Below are 19,534 nucleotides of genomic sequence, written 5' to 3'. Positions count from 1 at the left end.
TGCTTGATTTTTTCCCATCGGACTTCAGTAAAGGGCTGCGGACCACCTTTCCCACCATCTTTTCCGACATGAAGAATACACTTTACGGGTGTTAATCGAGCTTGATCGCCGCTATCAGATGAAGATGCGCTGCTTACGTCCTCCTCTGTTTACATGTGCGTAGTGATATTGGCTTGATTTCGGCTGTGACCTACTTACATTTTCGATGCTGATTGGTTGAAAATCGAGCTCAACCGTTTTAGACGTCTCAATACGCAGTCAATATAGTGCGCCAATAAATTACAATTTCTCATTAACTGCAGGATAATGCGTGGAGAACTTTTTGCTTGGATACCATTTATTAACGTTGAACATATTGAGCAAAAGAAAAATTAGTGCCCCACTTGGTGGAACGAAACCCTATTTCTAGGCCTCTTTTAGGCTACTGACAGCGGCCTAATTAGAACATCTGTACCGTTTTGACTTTGCTCGCTGTTTTGATATTATTCTCGTGCACTGACTCGTTCACTAAGCTGAACAGCCAATCAGAGTTCCCTCTTTCACCGACGCCCGACGCCGATTCAACATGTCGAATTGGCCGGAAAAAAGCCGACGAGGACCAATTTCGGTGCGGAGCACACTGAGGAAACTAAAACTGAAAAAAACTAAAACACAAAAACTGCCCGACGGCCGACCGTCGGCTTGGTGAGTTCCAGGCTTTAGTCTGCATTATTCAGCGCAGCGCCAACATCAGCAACAGAGGACTTTGTGTATGCATTTATTGACTGATAGCTGTTAGCTGTTTCCTCCCGCGAAAATGGAGCACTTTTACATGCCTGAACTGAAGCCACACTGTAGAAAACGATCATGATGTTTTTTTCATTTAAAAAAAAAAAAATCAAGATCTGGGCTTATTTATTTATTTTATGGATTTTTTAAATTGTCCCTTTTATCTAAATGGCATGAGACTTTGTGTCTTTCCTACACTTGCTATTCTTCATACTTAATTACAATATATTAAGTATAATATATATATATATATACACACACACACACACATTTGTTATTATAGGAATTTTATAATAAATCCAGAAGCAAAACACCTGAAAAGAAAAGGGTGTGGAAATGGCTACTGAATGGAAATCAGCAGCTGACTTTGAAACATACATTAGCCTTAGAGTAAAGGTATTTGTAGTTTTTGGTTAAAAAAAAAAAAAAAAAAAGGAATGATTAATAGATTAAACATTGCCAACCTAGACAAGATGAATCTAGACTTAATGAATACTAGCTCGATAGTTAATGATTTGAAATAACATCAGTATTCAGGGACTGACTTGTGGCGTAGACTAAATTGTTCATGCTTACCCTAGCATACCAAAATATAAAATATCAATCCCTCACTGGGGACTGGGGCCCCTAATATGGAAATTCTAGAATCGCCTCTGCATGCATGCTCACACGGTGAAAATCCTTTCGTAATATATAGACACGCAGTGTGTCTATACTGCAGTACAGATGCCTTAAGTAACAACCAATCACATAGCGGCGCCGTGGCTTAGTTGGTTAAAGCGCCTGTCTAGTAAACAGGAGATCCTGGGTTCGAATCCCAGCGGTGCCTTTTGTACCATGCAGGCATAACGCTACATTCAGGTACAAAACGCTGTATAAAACAATAACATATGCTATAAAACAAAACATTTAAAATGAAACTGTAAATATATGGCAACATATTCAACTCGTATGTACGTTGCAGAGCAAAATCTTTTGTATTTTGAAACCAATCTGTGCAGAAATATTTAAAATGGCTCTCATATGATATGGTATTGTTCAGCAAGCATGTAAATAAGAAAATGGCGCGCACGCCATGCTTTGCAACGATGCATCCCTCCGTCCACGAGAGTGCAGGCTTTCACTGCCACAGACCTCACAGCTGGTGAGTGAGTCTCCCCCAGACAAACCATGAAAACAAACCAAGGCAAATTTCAGGAAAAAATGTCAGTGTACATTATTAGCATACAGCAGAATGTCTTACAAGAGTACCCTCGGTCGATTGTTAAGACGCTACATTTAAGTTGACCATTTTGGCGTTTAACGTTTGATCAGCTGCATTTTATCTTGGTGTTGCAGTGTTGTTTCGCATGTGATGCGCTCAGTAGTCTGTGATGGACAGGAGTCCACTGAGCTGCATTGCCGCGATTACTTCACCATGCATCAGGGCTTATTACATAATTGACAATTTGGCACCAAGTACCACTATAGAGGTAGTGGAACGATATTATTACTCGTTCGTATATTATGCAAAGATAAGATAGTGATTAGTAAATGTCAAAAGGTGTAGTGTTCGCCTCAAGAATCAGTGTGTGTCCTATCCTATGTTGTCCCCCCTGAACCTCCAATCGCGTCTCTCCCCTGAAGGTCTCTCTGCCGTTCCCTCCATTCAGCGCAATGAGGAGCCGCTCGAAAACAGGGAGAGACGTCGCTTTTGATGCTCGCGCAAGAAGTTAAATCGACCGTAAGCGTGAAACCGACATGAGATACGTGGTAAAAAATATATATCTGGATTTGGATTATGAGGAAATGACTTGAGCTGTGAACAACAAGAAGATGACGGTGATGATGGAGAGAATCGGTTCGATTCGGCTTTACCTTATGAAATGGATTTGTCTGCGTTGGGCTTGGGTTTGTGTGGGTAAGTAGACTTTTTAGGGATTGTGATATTATCACACACACACACACACACACACACACACACACACACACACACACACACACACACATACACATATATATATATATATATCACCCACGTGTCAGAATGATATTAAATGTTATTTCACTCCTAAGACCTGATGCAGGTGATTATAGGTTGGAGTATGGGAATGGCACCGATGACAAAGAAAGGTTAAGCGGCGCGCGCAGGTGTTGCAGCGTTCATACAGGGAAAATCCAGGAGGACAGATCAGCGTTTGGCTTGTTGCCATGACAGTTATAAACAGGGCCTTATCAGTCTGATCTCCTCGAAGACCGACTGGCAGATTGTGAATTGTTTTGACAAATTTGTGTTATTGTGCAGTCTTTCATGGATAAAAAGCAAATTAAGTTGTTTACGTGCAGTTCTACACACCTTGTTATAAATGAAACCACATATCGGTTACCACTTAATTGAAAAAAACAGTTTCAACTCTTTTAAAATGGTTTGCTGCTCTCCCAGTCTTGTTTGTTAGTTTTAAAGGGGTTTGTGACACTTTTCGGCAGGTCAAACTGAGAGACCATTTAAACCTGCTGAGCACCAGCATCTCCCAGCACCTATAAGTCCAACAAACCATCACTGGCTGGCTTCTTGTAGAGAGAAAAAAAAATATTTTCGAATACTGTTTTGATTAGATAATCTGATAACATAGTGATGACTAGTGCACAGTGACCTTTTCTACTTCCTCAGCATTCTGAGCATCAGTTTTGAGGGTACATTCTTATGTCCACAACTAGACTAAAGCTAAAGCAACGGTTTCACAGTCTGCCAAGTATTGGGGATCTGAACTCAACCCCCAATCTATTCCTAGACAGCACTCTAGGCTTTCTTAAGAAACACATGATTTGTTGATGTAAGCTAAACGCTCAACAAACAATCACAGCTAGAAGAGAGAGAATATGTGAGAAAGAGACATCTGCTTTTACCTAGCAGATCCTCTCATATCAGAGACAGAAGCACAGAAAGAGGACGAATGTGTGTGTTTTGTTGGAGGTGGTGGTATCCAGTGAAGGGGTGGTGACAAAAGAGGGTTTGGTTGGGGGTGGGGGTGTGTTGATAGGACCAGTGACACCTAGAGCTCTTCGTCTCACACATAGACAGACAAAGGGACCTTCTTCTCTCTTTCTTTATCATTCTCATCCACGCACATACAAGCCGTTCTCTTTGACTACAGATATCCTGTAACCAGGCATCTTATTCATACTAAATTTGTGTATCACTGTCTGATATTGACACATTTTCCTTTTAGAGAATGTTCTGTCTGGTAAATGAAGACAATAAAGATGTTCATCTACTGTAATAGTTTGCAGTAGTAAAAAAAAAAAAAAAAAACTGTGCCAGTCATCACAATAACAACAAAATGTTCTCATTTATGTGTAGAGGGGATTTGCTAGAATGTAATTTTGGAGGAGAGAGAAACAAAGCAGAAATTTTTCAGCAGCCAAAAAGATACAGAAAGAATATAGGTAAGACTGATCTGAGTTCAGGTTATGTGTGCTCTTTGTATCTGGGGATGTATAAGTATGTCAGTGAGGTGATCATGAGCCTTGAGTTGAGACTCAACATCTAAAAGTACTCAGAAATGATTTGTGCTTATATTGCAGGGATTCCCCTGATCCCTTTCCTGTTCTCTCACACAAAGAACAGAGTGTTAGCTTCTGCTCTTCTAGCTTTGCCTAAGGCATTCAACCGCCCCTAGACATCATCATATGTAGAGTAAACACTGTCGTTGGGTGTATGAGAGATGGCCGTTTACCCTGCAGGGTAATGAACAAGTGTTAGGGATGTGCTGCCGTTTATATTCAGGGATCTTACTGCACACCAACAGAGGAAATATAAGGGAATTTTAATATTGCAATTTCTATTACTGACAAAAAGTCATGGAAATATTATTGAGAAATGTTGTTGTTCTTATGTTCAGCCCTAAATAAATTAGAATTATTAATAATAATTTATATATATATATATATATATATATATATATATATATATATATATATATATATATATATATATATATATATATATTATATACAATATTTAAAAACCCAGTAATGACAAATGACTGAAAACTCAAAGTATTATTATTATTTTTCACTGCTACTACTACTACTACTAATAAATTAAATGCAAACATTAAAATGGTTATATAGTAAAAATCTAGTAATCACAAATATTTATCAAGGTGTGTTGAAGACACACAGCTTTCTTGAACCTGCCTTTGATAAACATTTACTTCCTAAATCTTCTTTCTTTACAGATGTTAAATTTATACACGCATAAATAGACACAGTTCTGTACTATCCTTTTTTATTTAAATAGACTTTACAGTGATTCAGTATAGATAAAAGGAGAAAAAGATGATGTATGAGAAAGAAAAAAAACCAGTGTATGGTTATACACTCATTTGCACTTTGTTTCTTTCTGGACTGTTTCTGTTGCTTCCCAGACTATTTCTTCCTTGTCTTATTGTGTTTCTGTCCAAATGCGTAATCATTAGCACACACTCTCACACACTTCCACACTAAATTGAGTATTGTGTGTCTCTCTCTGATCCCTCTTGAGTGAGTGGATCAAATTCTATACATAAATCATATATACAGGTACCTACCATGCACTCAGGAATCCATAAAGGCTGATGTGATGTGTTGATGCCATCTCAATCACAGTGTGACAGCTGTGGTCACACACAAACAATGCCCATGTCTTCTGTGCGTGTTCCTCAGCTGCCTGTGGCGGTAAGGTGGAGTTACACACTGAGAGGAGAGGAGTGATCTACAGCCCATCATGGCCCCTCAACTACCCGGCCGGAGTGAATTGCAGCTGGAATATACAGGGAAGCCGTGGAGATGTGATCACAATAAGGTAGACGCACACAAGCAGACTCGCTGTGGTGATTTTTGAGCAGTGTCTTGTTTATTCCTATTAACATGATACATTACAAGATTATAGTGCCTGTTCAGCCGCTGTCATGTTCATGGTATCTTGATATTGGAAATGTTTTGCGAATTAGCATTTCTCCTCTCTGCAAGAAATGGTGTTGTTCATTAACAACAATTTGTCATGACAACTTTCACTCTGTTAGGGCCCTTAACAGCTTTTACTAGTCAATTGAATGTATGATATTTCCAGACCAAAAACAATGTAAGGTTTCTTTCACACTAATTAACTGTTTTGTGCATTTCAATGTTTATGAGCCTGTTTGCAAGTGCGCAGCATGTATATTGGTCTGTGTAGTCTTCCGTTTGAAAGCGCATAGACTGCTGTATTGCTTAAGCTGACTGCAGGGATTTTATAATGTACTTTTTCTCGCCTCTCATACCACTGCTGTGAGTGTGTGTTTGGGCTTTGACTCTGCTTTAATGTAATGATTTAATCTAAAAGCATGACATCATCCCCCAATTCTCCTCAGAGATCTGTTCTTGGAGGAAACCCTAAGGTGGAAAAGGATAATAGTTCTGATCATTTCTTTTACTCCATTCTGGCTAATTACTCATCGTCTAAAAGCTGAGTAGAGGTATTTATGCTATCAAACCGATTTCTCACATTGCCTCAGACAGACTGGCATATAGAAAATCTCAACCCACTCATCTAAAACTAAGATGAGATGGAGAATATAAATTAAGGATTTCTTTCACTGATCTAGTTGACTTTTGACAGTTGACTGCTGACATTTTCTGTAGTACCAGTGTAAAAATTTGTTAGAAAGCAAAAAACTAAAAGTATTGTTAGATATATATATATTTTAAGTATCTAATAATTTATTTGTATTTTAATGTACATTTAATTATAGCTGGAAAGGAAACTGATGGTATTCAGAGATTTTTTTTATAATTCTATAAATGTGTGGTATTGAGTCTATCACAAGTCATTGTTACAATTTTGACAAAGCCTCATCTGTGTCAGCCAGACAAACATCAGCAGTTTTCACAACAATGGTTAATATATCACAGAAAACTAAACATTTAAGTTTGTGGGGGATAAAAACACTTGTTTATGATCACCAAATATAAGACACTGCAGCACTAGTGAAGTGATGGTTCTGCCAACTGTCAAACCTCTCTGGCACTGGCCCCAGGTCATCCTTATGGTTGAGTCCTGTCTGAAATATTCAGAGGCTTTGCATAATGTGTATGTGTGTGCATTTGATTGACAGCCAGAGGAGGTTTGAATGTCTGTATTTTAATGACTATACAGACTACTGCTGGGACAACAGAACATTAGACCAGGCTGAGATTTGATTTTAATGATAGTGCAGTTCAGTAATGTATATCATATACATTAAAAAAGATGAAATGGGGACATGCTGCAAAGTAAGATTGACCCATTTATTGTGAAAACGGTTAAAACAAATATTATTCAAAGAGAAGAAAACAAATCACTGCTATGCATTGATTCTGCAAAAGCTGTTTTGTATTTTTAGAACATTAATTTGACATTTTCTGTAAATATTTTTAGCAACTCATTTATTGTGGCTCTCATACTTCTTTTGATGATATTGTTTTGGAAGTGTTCTTGTACATTATTGTACAGTGGAAGTATGCAATTCCATCGCATACATTAAGCACCATGTGTTTACCGTGTCCAGTTTTCACAGCTTTGATGTGGAGGACACGGGGGAATGCAGGGGGGACTGGCTGCTGCTCGGCCCCACATGGAAAGCTGAGTATCGGTTCTGTGGCTCAGTTCTTCCTCCTCCCTTCATCTCCTCCAGAGGACGAGTCTGGGTCTATTTCCACTCTCAGGCCAACAGCTCCGGACAGGCACAGGGCTTCAGACTGTCTTATATACGAGGTGAGTGAGCTTAGAGTGTGCATATGTTCCATTAGAGCCTATTCAAAGAATAATTCACTCAAACATCTCATCATATTATGGTCCAAACCCATAAAACTGTTTTTCTTCTATGAAACATAATCATAGCATGAAAGAAAAATTTATATATATATATATAAAGGTGTGTTATACAATAAAAGTAGTCAATGCAACTCGTGCCCTATATTCAAATCTGGTGTCATGTTATTGGTTATTGTGTCTCTTGTGACCAATTGACATTTAGCAAGTTTTGAATGCACACATGCATGTGTTTGCATGTCGGCATTCAAAACTTCTCAAATGTCAACAGTTTGAGGGCGCTACGATTTTTTTCATGCAACTGATCAAAAATACAATAAAAACAGTAATAATGTGAAATATTATTACAGTTTAAATAACTGCTTTATATTGTAATATATTTTAAAATGTAATTTATTCCGTTGATGGCAAAGCTCATTTTCATCATCATTACTCCAGTCTCCAGTGTCACATGATCCTTCAGAAATCATTCTAATATGATGATTTGCTGCTCAAGAAATGCTTAATATTTTTGTGAAAACCATGACATTTTTTCTTAATTCTTTTTCTTAGATGAATTGAATATAAGTTGTATTTGAAACAGAAATGTAACGTATTGCAAATGTATGTAAATGTAATGTAAAATGTAAGAGAATTTGTAATGTAACATTATATATGTCTTTACTGTTTTAATGCATCCTTGCTAAAAACAAAAAACAAAACAAAAATCTTACTGAACACTAATCCTTAGAGAAGTTGTGTGCATTATTCAAATGTTTCGTTTTTTTGTGTGTAAACTAATACTTTAAATCTTCAAACAGTGTTCAGAAGAAGTGGTGATGCCATATTATCCTTTTGTGTTCTAGGGTTTAATACAAAATGATTTGGCATAGTTTTATTATACTTTATTAATTTTCTTTTGAGTTTGAAATATTTCATCAGATTTAGTTCTCTTCCTGCGTTAGAAAGCAGCTAAATCACGAAGACTCTTTCCGCGGCATATAGATTTACCATAAGCACAGATTGACCAGGCAAATGCAGGCTTAGCAGATCAATAGTGTATGGCCATAGAGCCGTGATAAACGCTAATGTTACATAATGTACTATGAAAATTGATGTGCATATTTGGATAGCACTTCTTTCAGTGCGTTTTAGATAGATCTCCACTGTTGATTAGATCTAATATGTAGCTAATGAAGATGAAGGAGATAATGGGCTGTCATTACTCAACTCTACAGGGCATGTGTACATGTCATTGAGTGAGTGAGTGTGTGGGGGGGTGAAATGCTGTGTTTGTGCATTTTCCTTAGAGGTGCAGTTCAATCAATAATACTGAACGGCTGTGTTTGTTAAGCTGTCACCAGGCAAACACCATCTGCAGAGTGGGTAGATTTGATTGGCCTTTTTCAACAGTGTCAGTGTTTACGTGTGCAAAATACTCAAATCTCTTCTTCTCTCTTGTCTGTTTTTTTCTCGTTAGGTCGACTGGGTCAGAGTAGTTGTGAGAACGATGAATATTTATGTGGAAACGGTAAGTGCGTTCCACGTTCCTGGCGCTGTAATGGATTGGATGAGTGCGGAGACAATACAGATGAAAGGATCTGTGCCGCCCCACCCACATCCGCCCGGGTGAGTCTGTGTCCGCCAGGCACCTTGCAGTGCTCTGATATCCAATCTACCCGCTGTCTGCCGGTGTCTCTGCGCTGTAACGGAGCCCGGGACTGCCCTGACGGATCTGACGAGTCCCACTGCCCCGACACGTCCTGTGGAAAACGCTTAGTCAACTTCTACGGGACGTTTGCCTCACCTGATTTTTTCCGTCCAAACAGGAGCAGCGGCACAGATCTTCACTGCACGTGGTTCCTGGACACACAAGTACGATAAGAATCTCAGTCATTCTTATTTTGAGCTGCCTTTCTGCAAAATTTGTCTTTATAACATTGAATGATTGCAATTATGAAAAAAAAAATTCTTTGTGTACATGGGTAACTTACTGTATGTATTTCTGTTTTTCCATAAGCACCACCTACTGTGAGAGAGTGATTTTGCATTTTCATTCAAGCCGTTTTTGTTCAGACCAGGAGCATACATAATCATGTGGTTCATCATTTTATAAAACTTTGTCAAAACATTTATTATTTGAACTGTAAAGTTGTCATTTTACATTTAAGGAAATTACCATAGGCATTGGTGTTGTTTCAAAACAATGTTGCTACCCAAACAGCATGTAGTTCTATTTCTAATATCATACTTTTCTGCTGATTTCAAGAAATATATGTAAGAAAAGTTCCCCCAGTCACTTTGTTTGCCAGTCTGGAATTTGCAAGTATTATCAAATCACTTATGGTGTTCCTCGTGACTGTTTTTGCTTCAGGACCCAAAGCCGCTGGTGCTGCAGGTGGACCTACAGCTGGGTGTGGGAGACTCTGTGCGTGTTTACGATGGTTTGGGAGAGCGTGCAGAACGCCTTCTGCAGAGTCTCTCTCACCATAATAACCACAGACGAGCTCTGCTGGAATCTTCCCAGGGACAGATGAGCGTCTTCTACCACGCTAAACCACACAGCCCTGGACATGGATTCAATGCCACCTACCAGGTCTCTTATTCCCTGTGATGCTAATGATCATTTGTATGCTTCCTGCTGATAAATTATGCACTCCATTTTTCATTGATATTGTCTGTGTTGTTGGAATACTTTGCATCAGTACAGTGTAGAATTGTCTGGTCTTTCTGTGCTTGCATTCATCTGTATGGTCATGCATCTGTATTGTCTTAGCCTCACACCACAGTCCATTCACTGACAGCACACAAATTCACAAAACTAGAAAACACTTCCTCCATCTGACAAGCTCTAATCTTATTGTTGTTTGGCTAAATGCAACAAGGGCTAGGGCACACAGATGTTTTCCACCTAGAAACAAAGTAGTTTTTACTTGTGTAAACAAAGTGCTTTTTAGAATGAAATAATCACTAGAATTGCCCAAGTCTGCCAAGTTAATGGCAACAAGTCTTTGAATGATGTTTAGTGTTTGTTTGAGGCACAGAAGTTAATACTTTTATTTCAGCAAGGGGTCAAGTAAAGACACTGACAATGTTTACAAAAGATTTCAATTTCAAAATAGATTGTAAAAAAGTCAAGACAAACAGATGCAGTATTTTAAAAGGTTGAAGTTTGAAGTAGTTTATGTTTGAAGTAGTTATAAAAGCTTGATGTTTGAAACAGTTTTAAGTTTTGTTCTTTTGAACTTTCTATTAATCAAAAATCCTGTAATATTGTATTCTGATTTCCTCAAAACTTTTAAGCACCACAACTGTTAAACTGTAGAGCATCAAATTAGCATATTAGAATGATTTCTGAAGGATCATGTGACACTGAAAACTGGAATTAATGACTGCTGAAAACCATCACAGGAATAAATTACATTTTATAATATAACAGTTATTTTAAATTGTAAAATTATAAAACGGATAGTTCCGGTCCTTGATTCTGATTGGTTGAGCCACGTTCAAAGCCGTTGTAAATTACTCAACAAACATACACCTGTGACTGCATACATTAGTATTACTGCGCAACTGCTGTTTGTGATTCTTTGTTGATGCATGTGTTGCTTGGCAACCTCTTTGGAACTACATTGCTTGGCGGAGGAATAAATGTGTTATAACCACTGATCTATATAATGTCATTATATAGATCAGTGGTTATAACATTATATTTTTTGTTGCTGGTGTTTATTTTATGAATAAAATAAATATTAAAATGAATATTTTTATGGAGTAACCATTTTATAAAAGCGTTATACTCCGCGTCGTCCCTAACAACGCCCCTTAGCTATTCTAAATCCTCTGTAAAACACAGCTTCGCGGGGCTTATTGCTTAATTTTAAAATATTCATGTTTTGATCTAATGAATGCAGCCTTGTGGTGAGCATAAGAGACTTCTTTCAAAAAAAATTTTTTTAAAAGGCTATCAACCCCAAATATAATCAGTTGAAAATAAGTTATGTATTTTAAGTGGTTGGGTGAAATTTGGGAGGAAATTTGAGGTTTACATGATTAGTTCTTCTATTGCAGAAACACAACCGACAAAAAAAACAATGCACAACCTGCAGTTAAATGTTTTAACCACAAATGGCGATAGAGAGGCCAACGTTCCACAATGCAGCTTTAACTAGATATCCATAAGCAAAACAATAATTTGTCAGTTGAAATAATTTGTGCTTACTACAGTTTATGACACTGTGACACTAATGGTGTTTAACCTCCACCCCTGTCTCTGCAGGTTAAGGGATACTGCTTTCCAGGTGAGCATCCATGTGGCACAGACGAGGGCTGTTACTCTGAGCTGCAGCGCTGTGATGGCTACTGGCATTGTCCTGGGGGGCGAGATGAGGAGGACTGCCCCTTGTGCCAGCCAGGAGAGTATCCCTGCGAGGGTGGCAGTGGGGCGTGTTACTCGGCTTCTGAGAGGTGTAACAACCAGAAGAAATGCCCCGACGGCTCGGATGAGAAAAACTGTTTTGACTGCCAGCCTGGAAACTTCCACTGCGGAACCAACCTGTGCATCTTTGAGACGTGGCGGTGCGACGGGCAAGAGGACTGTCTCGACGGCAGTGATGAAAGAGACTGTCTGGCGTCTGTGCCCAGGAAGGTGATCACAGCGGCTCTGATTGGCAGCTTGGTCTGCGGGCTGCTGCTTGTCATTGCACTGGGTTGTGCCTTTAAACTCTATTCGCTCAGGACAAGAGAGTACAGGTGAGGTCATTTCCATCTGTTTCCTGTCTGCATTTAAACTCAGGAACTGAATAGTGATTCCTGGATTCTTTTTTTTTTTTATCTGTATTTTTCTCTTAATAAAACTAAATCTATCGGATAATAAAAATTATGCAAGAGAATACTTTCTATTTTTAGTCATTTTTCTTAACCCATTTGCAATTTTCTTTTTTCTGACAAAATTTTGTTTTTGCTTAAATATATTTAAATATATGTTTTTGAAAGAACTCACCTAGGCTGCATTTATTTGATCAAAATACAGTCAAAACAGTAACATTGTGAAATATTATTACAATTCAAAATATTTTTATTTTACTTCTGTAATGGCAAAGCTGAATTTTCAGCATCATTACTCCAGTCTTCAGTGTCATATGATCCTTCAGAAATCATTCTAACTTTTCTGCTCAAGAAACATTTCTTATTATTATCAATGTTGAAAACAGTAGGTGCTGCTTAATATTTATGTGGAAATGATAATATATATTTTCAGAATTCTTTGATGAATCGAAAGAACATAATTTATTTGAAACAAAATACTTGTAAAAGTCTTTTCTGTCTTTTTTCCGTTCACTTTTACTGTCTCCTTGCTGAATAAAAGTATTCTTATTTATAAATATTACTTTACTTTATTTAAAAAAAACTAACCTCAAACTTTTGAATGTTTATGTATATTTAAAAAAATGAACTAACATCTTAATATGTTTAGAAATGAAAAAAAAAACATTGGAAAACGTCAAGAACGTCAATCTTTATTCTTTCTTTTCTTTTAATTGGTAATGTTCCTTATTTTGTGCTAAATGGATTCACACTGTAGTTCAGTTCATTTTGTTCATTCTCCTACTTAGACACACACATAATCAGTGAGAAACAGAAAGTCCTTTAATCTTAAAACCTATTGCTGAAAGTTAGAAAAGCTGGTCCCAATGAGAGAAAGAAAGAAAACATGAAATGAAGGATGACTCTCTTAGCCTGGTTAAAACCAGACTATTCTCAGTAGTAACTGAGTTATAGTCTGGCAAAGCTCCATAGACAAATCATTTCCAAAGGGGTGTCACCAACGGGTGTCGCTCAAATGCCTCTGGGCGCAGTTGGATAGACCTAAAACCAATCAGAGATCGTCATCGTGTAAAGCCATATGCTGCGTCCCAATTTGCCTAAGTTACACTACGCCATAAAAGTATGTACTCTTTTTGTGAAGAAAAGGTATTTACTTTTGAATGTGTAGCAAAAAAGTAGGCAAGCTTTGGGACATACTACTTCGCCATCTTTATCGGACGGATCTGTCGTGTGCATCCTGTCACTTAAACTGCCCTGGCAATCATCGTGTCACAGTTAAAAAATCCTCTATTAAATCTAATTTAATTTCCTACCGTTTCGGAGAGAAATGTAGTAGCACGTTCATCTGCCAGTGGGTCTTTTATGGAGACTGTCCTCATGTGTTTGCAATTTGAATATAATGCATTTAAAAGTTGAACGGACGTCGCTCAAATGCCTCTGGGCGCAATTGGATAGACCTAAAACCAATCAGAGCGATCGTCATTGTGTAAAGCCCGCCTCAACGTTTCTGATTGGTGCCGCGATTTCGACGGCATGGAAATGGGCTTGAATGAGCTCTTTGCCAGACTACTTCTCGAGCAAATCTGAATTTGCCGGAAGTTGTCTGGGTTTTCCCAGGCTATGACTCTCTTGTTTCACTTTAAACAAAACAAAGTGATGCTGCATCTCCAGCAACAGCCCATTTGTTGCTTTGGGGGATGATGTGCTGTTTTTCTCTAGTTAGCCTTGTAAAGACACAGCAGCACCCAAAATACCTGCACTTCATCAAACTGTCAAAGTACCGCTGGTTAACAGCGCCTGGAGATTCTAGAGAGATACCCTTGCCTGCATGTGTTCAGTAGCTTCCCTTTTTAAAAAGCCTTTGTATGTCCCTCTTTCTCATTAGAGCTTTTGAAACCCAGATGACCCGACTAGAGGCGGAGTTTGTTCAGAGGGAGGCTCCGCCCTCCTATGGTCAACTGATAGCTCAAGGTCTCATACCTCCCGTGGATGACTTTCCAGTCTACAACCCCACACAGGTGTGTGAATATGACATTGAATTTGAATTGAAGTAGTATAAAGGATTGCAATTAAAATTTCAGTTTAAATGAGCTGAAATTAAAAGAAATTTCAATAAGTGTCATTTTTAACTAGAAAGTTTGAATAATGGCTTGACAATGTCTTGTCTGAAAGTTTAAAAAGATTTGCAGATTGGTTTATTTGAAAAACAAATTTGTATTTAATTTATTTCCTTATTTCCTCTTTATATTCTATTGAATGCAATTTTAGACCTAAAATGAAAAAATGCTTTATTTCTCAGAATGACTTTACCGGTTTGTCTGAATTGTAATTCAGTGAATTCTACTTCCTTTGTGCCAGTTCAGTTAAGATTCCACAAAACCCACAAAGACCCTAAGCAAACAAATATGGCAAACAATATGATAAAAATGTTCTCAACTGAAAAGCTATATGACATTTTTTAAAGGACTGCGTATTTTTAGCTCTACAAATTAGTAAAAGGGGCTTAAGATAAGATGCGTAAGAAATGAGTTCTACTCACACTAGAGTATTTAAGAACATAAAACAAATGTCTTGAAATAAAACATCTGAACAATGTCTTAAGCAGTGGTAAGCGTTATTCTTCAATTATTCAACGGCCTGTCGGCAAGTACGGGAGTTTGCATCATGTGATTAAACAGGCAAACGCTGTCTCTATAGTAACTGTAGAGAGTCCAACTGAATGACTGACAGTTATTTGATAGAGTCTGTTTCTCTATTTTCTGTCTCTCTCTCAGGCGTCTGTCCTGCAGAATCTCCGCTCGGCTATGCGGAGACAGATTCGCCGTCACTCCTCTCGTCGTTCCTCGTCACGGCGGCGTCTTGGTCGTCTGTGGAATCGCCTGTTCCATCGTGGCTCTCGGTTACGGGGTCAGATCCCTCTCCTCACGCCTCCGGGTCACACGCACACAAACGCACACCCCGATCTGAGCCTCTACAGCTACAACACAGCGGACGATGGCGGCGAGGAGTCTCGAGAGAGTGCGGGACAGACTCCGCCGTCCTGTTCGACGGTGGCGCTGGGATTGGCGCTGCAGGCTCACACTGAGGCCCTCTGCCTACCTGACAGAGAGTCTCCGGCCTCTCCTCTCTCTCTGCCCTCGCCCAGCTCGCCCCGCTCCACCTCTGACACCCTGGAGGACGAAGATGATGAAGATGACAGATGTTCAGAGGGGATGAGAGCGAGATCCAAACAGGGCATTTCCCCAAAACAAAAAGATGCCGATAGTCCCCCTGGACCCCCCGATAGCCCCAAACGCAGAACGAGCCGGTCGAGATCCTCCAGACGGCTGGTGCAGGAACTGGCTGCAGAGCTCAGAGGAGTCTCTCTCCTACGCTACACCTCTGTGGGCATCTCGCCGCTTTCTTCCCCTGAGTCACCCACGTCCTCCAGCGGTCAGTCTGAGGAGCAGAGGAGCTTTCCTGCATTCAGAAAACCACACACAGACTCGCTCACAGATGCTCATGGACACTCCAGGAAATCATCAGGAACGGAAGATGTTCCTGGTGACTGTGTCAGGCTTTGCAGACTCACAACTAGTGAGGAAGAAGAGGATGAGATTCTGTTAGTGCACTGAGAAGCCTTTATCAGCCTCCCTATTCTGATTTTGTGCCAACACAGTGAGCCTTACCAGGTTCAACCAACAGCCTTCCATCCAGAGTCATAAAGTACGTTTACATGCGCCGTAATAATGAAGCTTTTTGCATAGTCGAGCTACAGACTTCATCTGACTGTATATATAACACAATTTGAATGCAAATATTTGAAGGATTAAATACATGTTGAGCGTCACTTCTGTTTTTTGGAAAATGTCACAAGGCCAGTTGTGGTCTGGATAGCGTGTATACATGCTGGACGAAGCCGAAATACAGTCACGCCTGGGTCTGTTAGTCTGACTTTGCAAAAAAACAGACTGGTATTATTTCAGTCAGGCTAAAGCGTTTACATGACATTTGAAAAAGACAAAGTATCGCTTTAGTTGGACTGAAATTGAAGTGTATGTAAACATACAGTATCGTTCAAAAGTTTGGGGTCGGTTAGAATTTGTTTGTTTTTTAAAGAAATTGATTTTTTATTCAGCAAGGATGCATTACATTGATCAAAAGTGACAATAAAGACTTTTACATTGTTACAAAAATTTCAAATAAATGCTGTTCTAGAATTTAATGAAAAAAAAGCACAGCTGTTTTCAACATTGACAATACGGTAATAAGTCTTTCTTGAGCAGCAAATCAGCATATATGAATGATTTCTGAAGGATCAGAAAATACACTCTGCAATCACAGGAATGTATTACAATAGAAAACAGTTATTAAAAATTGTGATGATATTTCACTATTTTATTTCACAATATTACTGATTTACTGTATTTTTGTTTAAATACATGCAGCCTTGGTGAGTAGAAGAGACTTCTTTCAAAAAAAAAAAAAAAAAATCTCAGCAACCCCAAACTTTTGAATGGTAGTGTACTTGCAGATTTGGAGCCTTGTAGTTGCAGAATGTTTGCCGTCAGAGTAGAACACCGGGGAGTCGACCTTAGCTCAGACACTGCAGTTTTTTTCTTTGGTCATACTTGATTAGATGATCTCACAGTTCAGCTCCAGCATTCAGTATGATTGTTCACATGCTAGAAATCACCAAAAAACATAATAAATGTGGCTACAACACTAAAGCACACATATGTGCATAAATACTATCCCTCATAGAATATCATATCAATAACACAGAACTTCATATGCCTGAATCTCTACTTCTCATCAATAACATTCTACTTTGACCTTCAGAAAGTCTGAAAAGACTTCAGAGATCTCCTCTTACCTCCCCAACGCCTTATAAGAGATTCACCGTGTCGCCTACAGATGGTCACAATCCAGCACTATTTTTTCGCCCCATTTTTAGTTACATTTTTATCTGAAGTAAACAGTTGTCTCACAATTATGCTTTACACAATCAGATCGGAATGTTTGTTGGTTGTGCTCTACGTTTTATAGACGTGTATATATATATATATACACTACTGTTCAAAAGTTTGTGGTCAGTGAGTTTTTTTTTTTAATGATTTTGAAAGATGTATTTTATGCTCACCAAGGCTGCTGTAAAAACTGTAATTAGTAATGTTTTTTATGCATCCTTGCTAAATAAAAGTAATACTGACCCCAAACTTTTTAACGGTAGTGTAAGATCTTATACCCTCAAGGCTACTGGAGCATTGTGCTAATTTAGCGATAATATATATCATCTTTTAAGGTTTGTTTTGTAATATAATGGCAGGTCCAGCAATGACACGAGTCCTATGTCGAGTACCCCCCACCCCCCCACCCCCAGAACTCAGGGATTGTATAATGGTTAATGAGAGAGAGAAGCAGTTAACATGGATTACTTTGTTAAGCTGTAGTCTGAAGTTCTGAAGTCATCAGGACATCACAGAGTCATTGGAAAATGACTCAATATCACATTTGTGTTTGAGCTCACACCAGTTATTGTCTTTGTTTTTCAATTTCATTTGCATTCATGCATTTAGCACTTGAGGGACTTTTTTGCCAGTAAGATTACGTCGCTGCCTTTTCCATGAATGTATGTCCTTGTTTTTAAATGTAGTGCCACATACACTGTGTAAGTCATACTTGCTGCTTTAGCACACTTGGTCCTGGTCCAAGCTTGGAAATAAGAACTAATCGAACTAAAAAGCTGGTCCCATCTTTGAAGGGTCAGTATGTTCCTTCTTCTCATTCTCTCTGCTGGCCGACTGCCTGTTATTTTACACATCTCCTCCATTCTCCATGCTCAGGCTGGAGGATCTCTGATCACAGAGGTTCAAGAATGTGCCATTTCAGAGATCGACAGATTTTATACAGTTTGTTTTATTACAATGTTAAACATTTAGATTCAGTGCCATTAGAGAAGTCGTGCATTTTCTGGGTTTAATTAAATGGCTTAAAAAAAGTACTTCTAAAATACTTCACTTGCTTGAAGTTTCTGTGACTATTTCTTTGACATTTTTTTAAATGGTGTCCTTTATGTCCTGAATAATTCACACAAAATTCAATGGAAGAGATCAATCAGCAGATACAGCCACAGTAAAGTCTTTGGGGTTATTCGGCCAGCAGCTTGAAACCTATAGACCAGTGGTTCTCAAACTTTTTGACTCAGAGACCATCCATTGTGTAACACAACATTTGAAGACTCCCATTTTTATAACAAAAACTAGCGGTCTTGAAATATTTAATTAATCAAGATTAAGTTTGTGTTTCCACAAGTTTCTAGAACTGTTTAAACTTTAATATCAACAATATGTATAAAGGGAAAATAATTATTATTTTGATTTTGTGTGTGTTTAGCCTTTTAATTAAGTTATATTCATATAATTACAATTTTTAAGTCAGCCCCCTTGGAAGTTTACTGGGGGCCTGTGTTTGAGAACCACTGCCCTGGACAGACTTCTCTCTTCCTTTTTTCATTGCAGTCTATTTTTGCCTTTTGTAAATATTTTTAACATTTAGATTTTTTCCCCCTTCCAAACTGGTTGTGTATGTGTGGTAATGGTCAAGGTGGCTACATGTTTGGTTTTGATGAATTTCATTTCCTGGATGGATGAAAAGTACTTTGTGTTTACTTGTACCTTGCATTAAACGCACATTTCTCCATTAGATATCGACCAATTTATGTGTTATCTGAATTGAGTCATTCATAAACATAATCTTCCCTGAAGAACACAATTAGCCCTTTAGCATATATAGACCAGGGGCCATATTACAGAAACTTCCTGTCAGAAGTTAAGATCCTAACCTTCACTATAGTTACTAAACAGATTCTAGAGTTTGTATGTTTCTGTAATGTACTGTAAGTTGTGTCTCAATGCTGCGCCCTCCGGAGGTCGCATTTGCCGGCCGCATACGTCATGGATTTCAGAAAAGTAATAATCATAAAATTGACTGTTATTTCTTGTGCAGCATAAATTATTGTAATTTCTTTCTTTGCAATATAATGGAGGCAGCTGAAATTCTTCAATTCTGAAACGAGGCAGCCCTCAATGACATGTAACCGACAAATGCGACCTTCGAAATGAGACCGCGTGTCTTTACTCATATACACACACACACAGAGTAACACAA

The 19,534-nt window shown here is 38.5% G+C and overlaps 1 protein-coding gene across 2 annotated transcripts; it reads left to right on the top strand.

Moving 5' to 3' along the window:
• Positions 1-1,914: 1,914 nt before the first annotated feature.
• lrp3 (low density lipoprotein receptor-related protein 3) lies at positions 1,915-19,069 on the top strand. 2 transcript variants are annotated; one of them, XM_082148200.1, is made up of 9 exons: positions 1,915-1,973; positions 2,395-2,668; positions 5,455-5,593; positions 7,317-7,522; positions 9,039-9,433; positions 9,933-10,154; positions 11,838-12,310; positions 14,271-14,403; positions 15,160-19,069. In XM_082148200.1, the coding sequence occupies exons 2-9, from the start codon at positions 2,584-2,586 to the stop codon at positions 15,997-15,999; spliced, it is 2,493 nt and encodes an 830-aa protein (XP_082004326.1). In that variant the 5' UTR covers positions 1,915-1,973; positions 2,395-2,583; the 3' UTR covers positions 16,000-19,069. The 2 variants fall into 2 exon arrangements, with proteins under 2 accessions (XP_082004326.1, XP_082004325.1); XM_082148199.1 differs by having other exon boundaries at positions 1,921-2,240.
• Positions 19,070-19,534: the final 465 nt, after the last annotated feature.

The sequence above is a fragment of the Leuciscus leuciscus genome (genome assembly GCF_965113295.1).
Source record: "Leuciscus leuciscus genome assembly, chromosome: 2".
NCBI classification, from domain to species: domain Eukaryota; kingdom Metazoa; phylum Chordata; class Actinopteri; order Cypriniformes; family Leuciscidae; genus Leuciscus; species Leuciscus leuciscus.
Note: the sequence above shows the minus strand (reverse complement) of the source record. Positions and strands in the feature narration are given on the sequence as shown.

What these genes read in the sequence shown, in the direction of transcription:
- lrp3 (XM_082148200.1), top strand. Translation starts at nt 2,584, where the DNA reads ATGACGGTGATGATGGAGAGAATCGGTTCGATTCGGCTTTACCTTATG. An exon ending in CTCAGGACAAGAGAGTACAG is followed by an intron (nt 12,311 to 14,270) that starts GTGAGGTCATTT and finishes CTTTCTCATTAG; the next exon opens with AGCTTTTGAAACCCAGATGA. An exon ending in CAGTCTACAACCCCACACAG is followed by an intron (nt 14,404 to 15,159) that starts GTGTGTGAATAT and finishes TCTCTCTCTCAG; the next exon opens with GCGTCTGTCCTGCAGAATCT.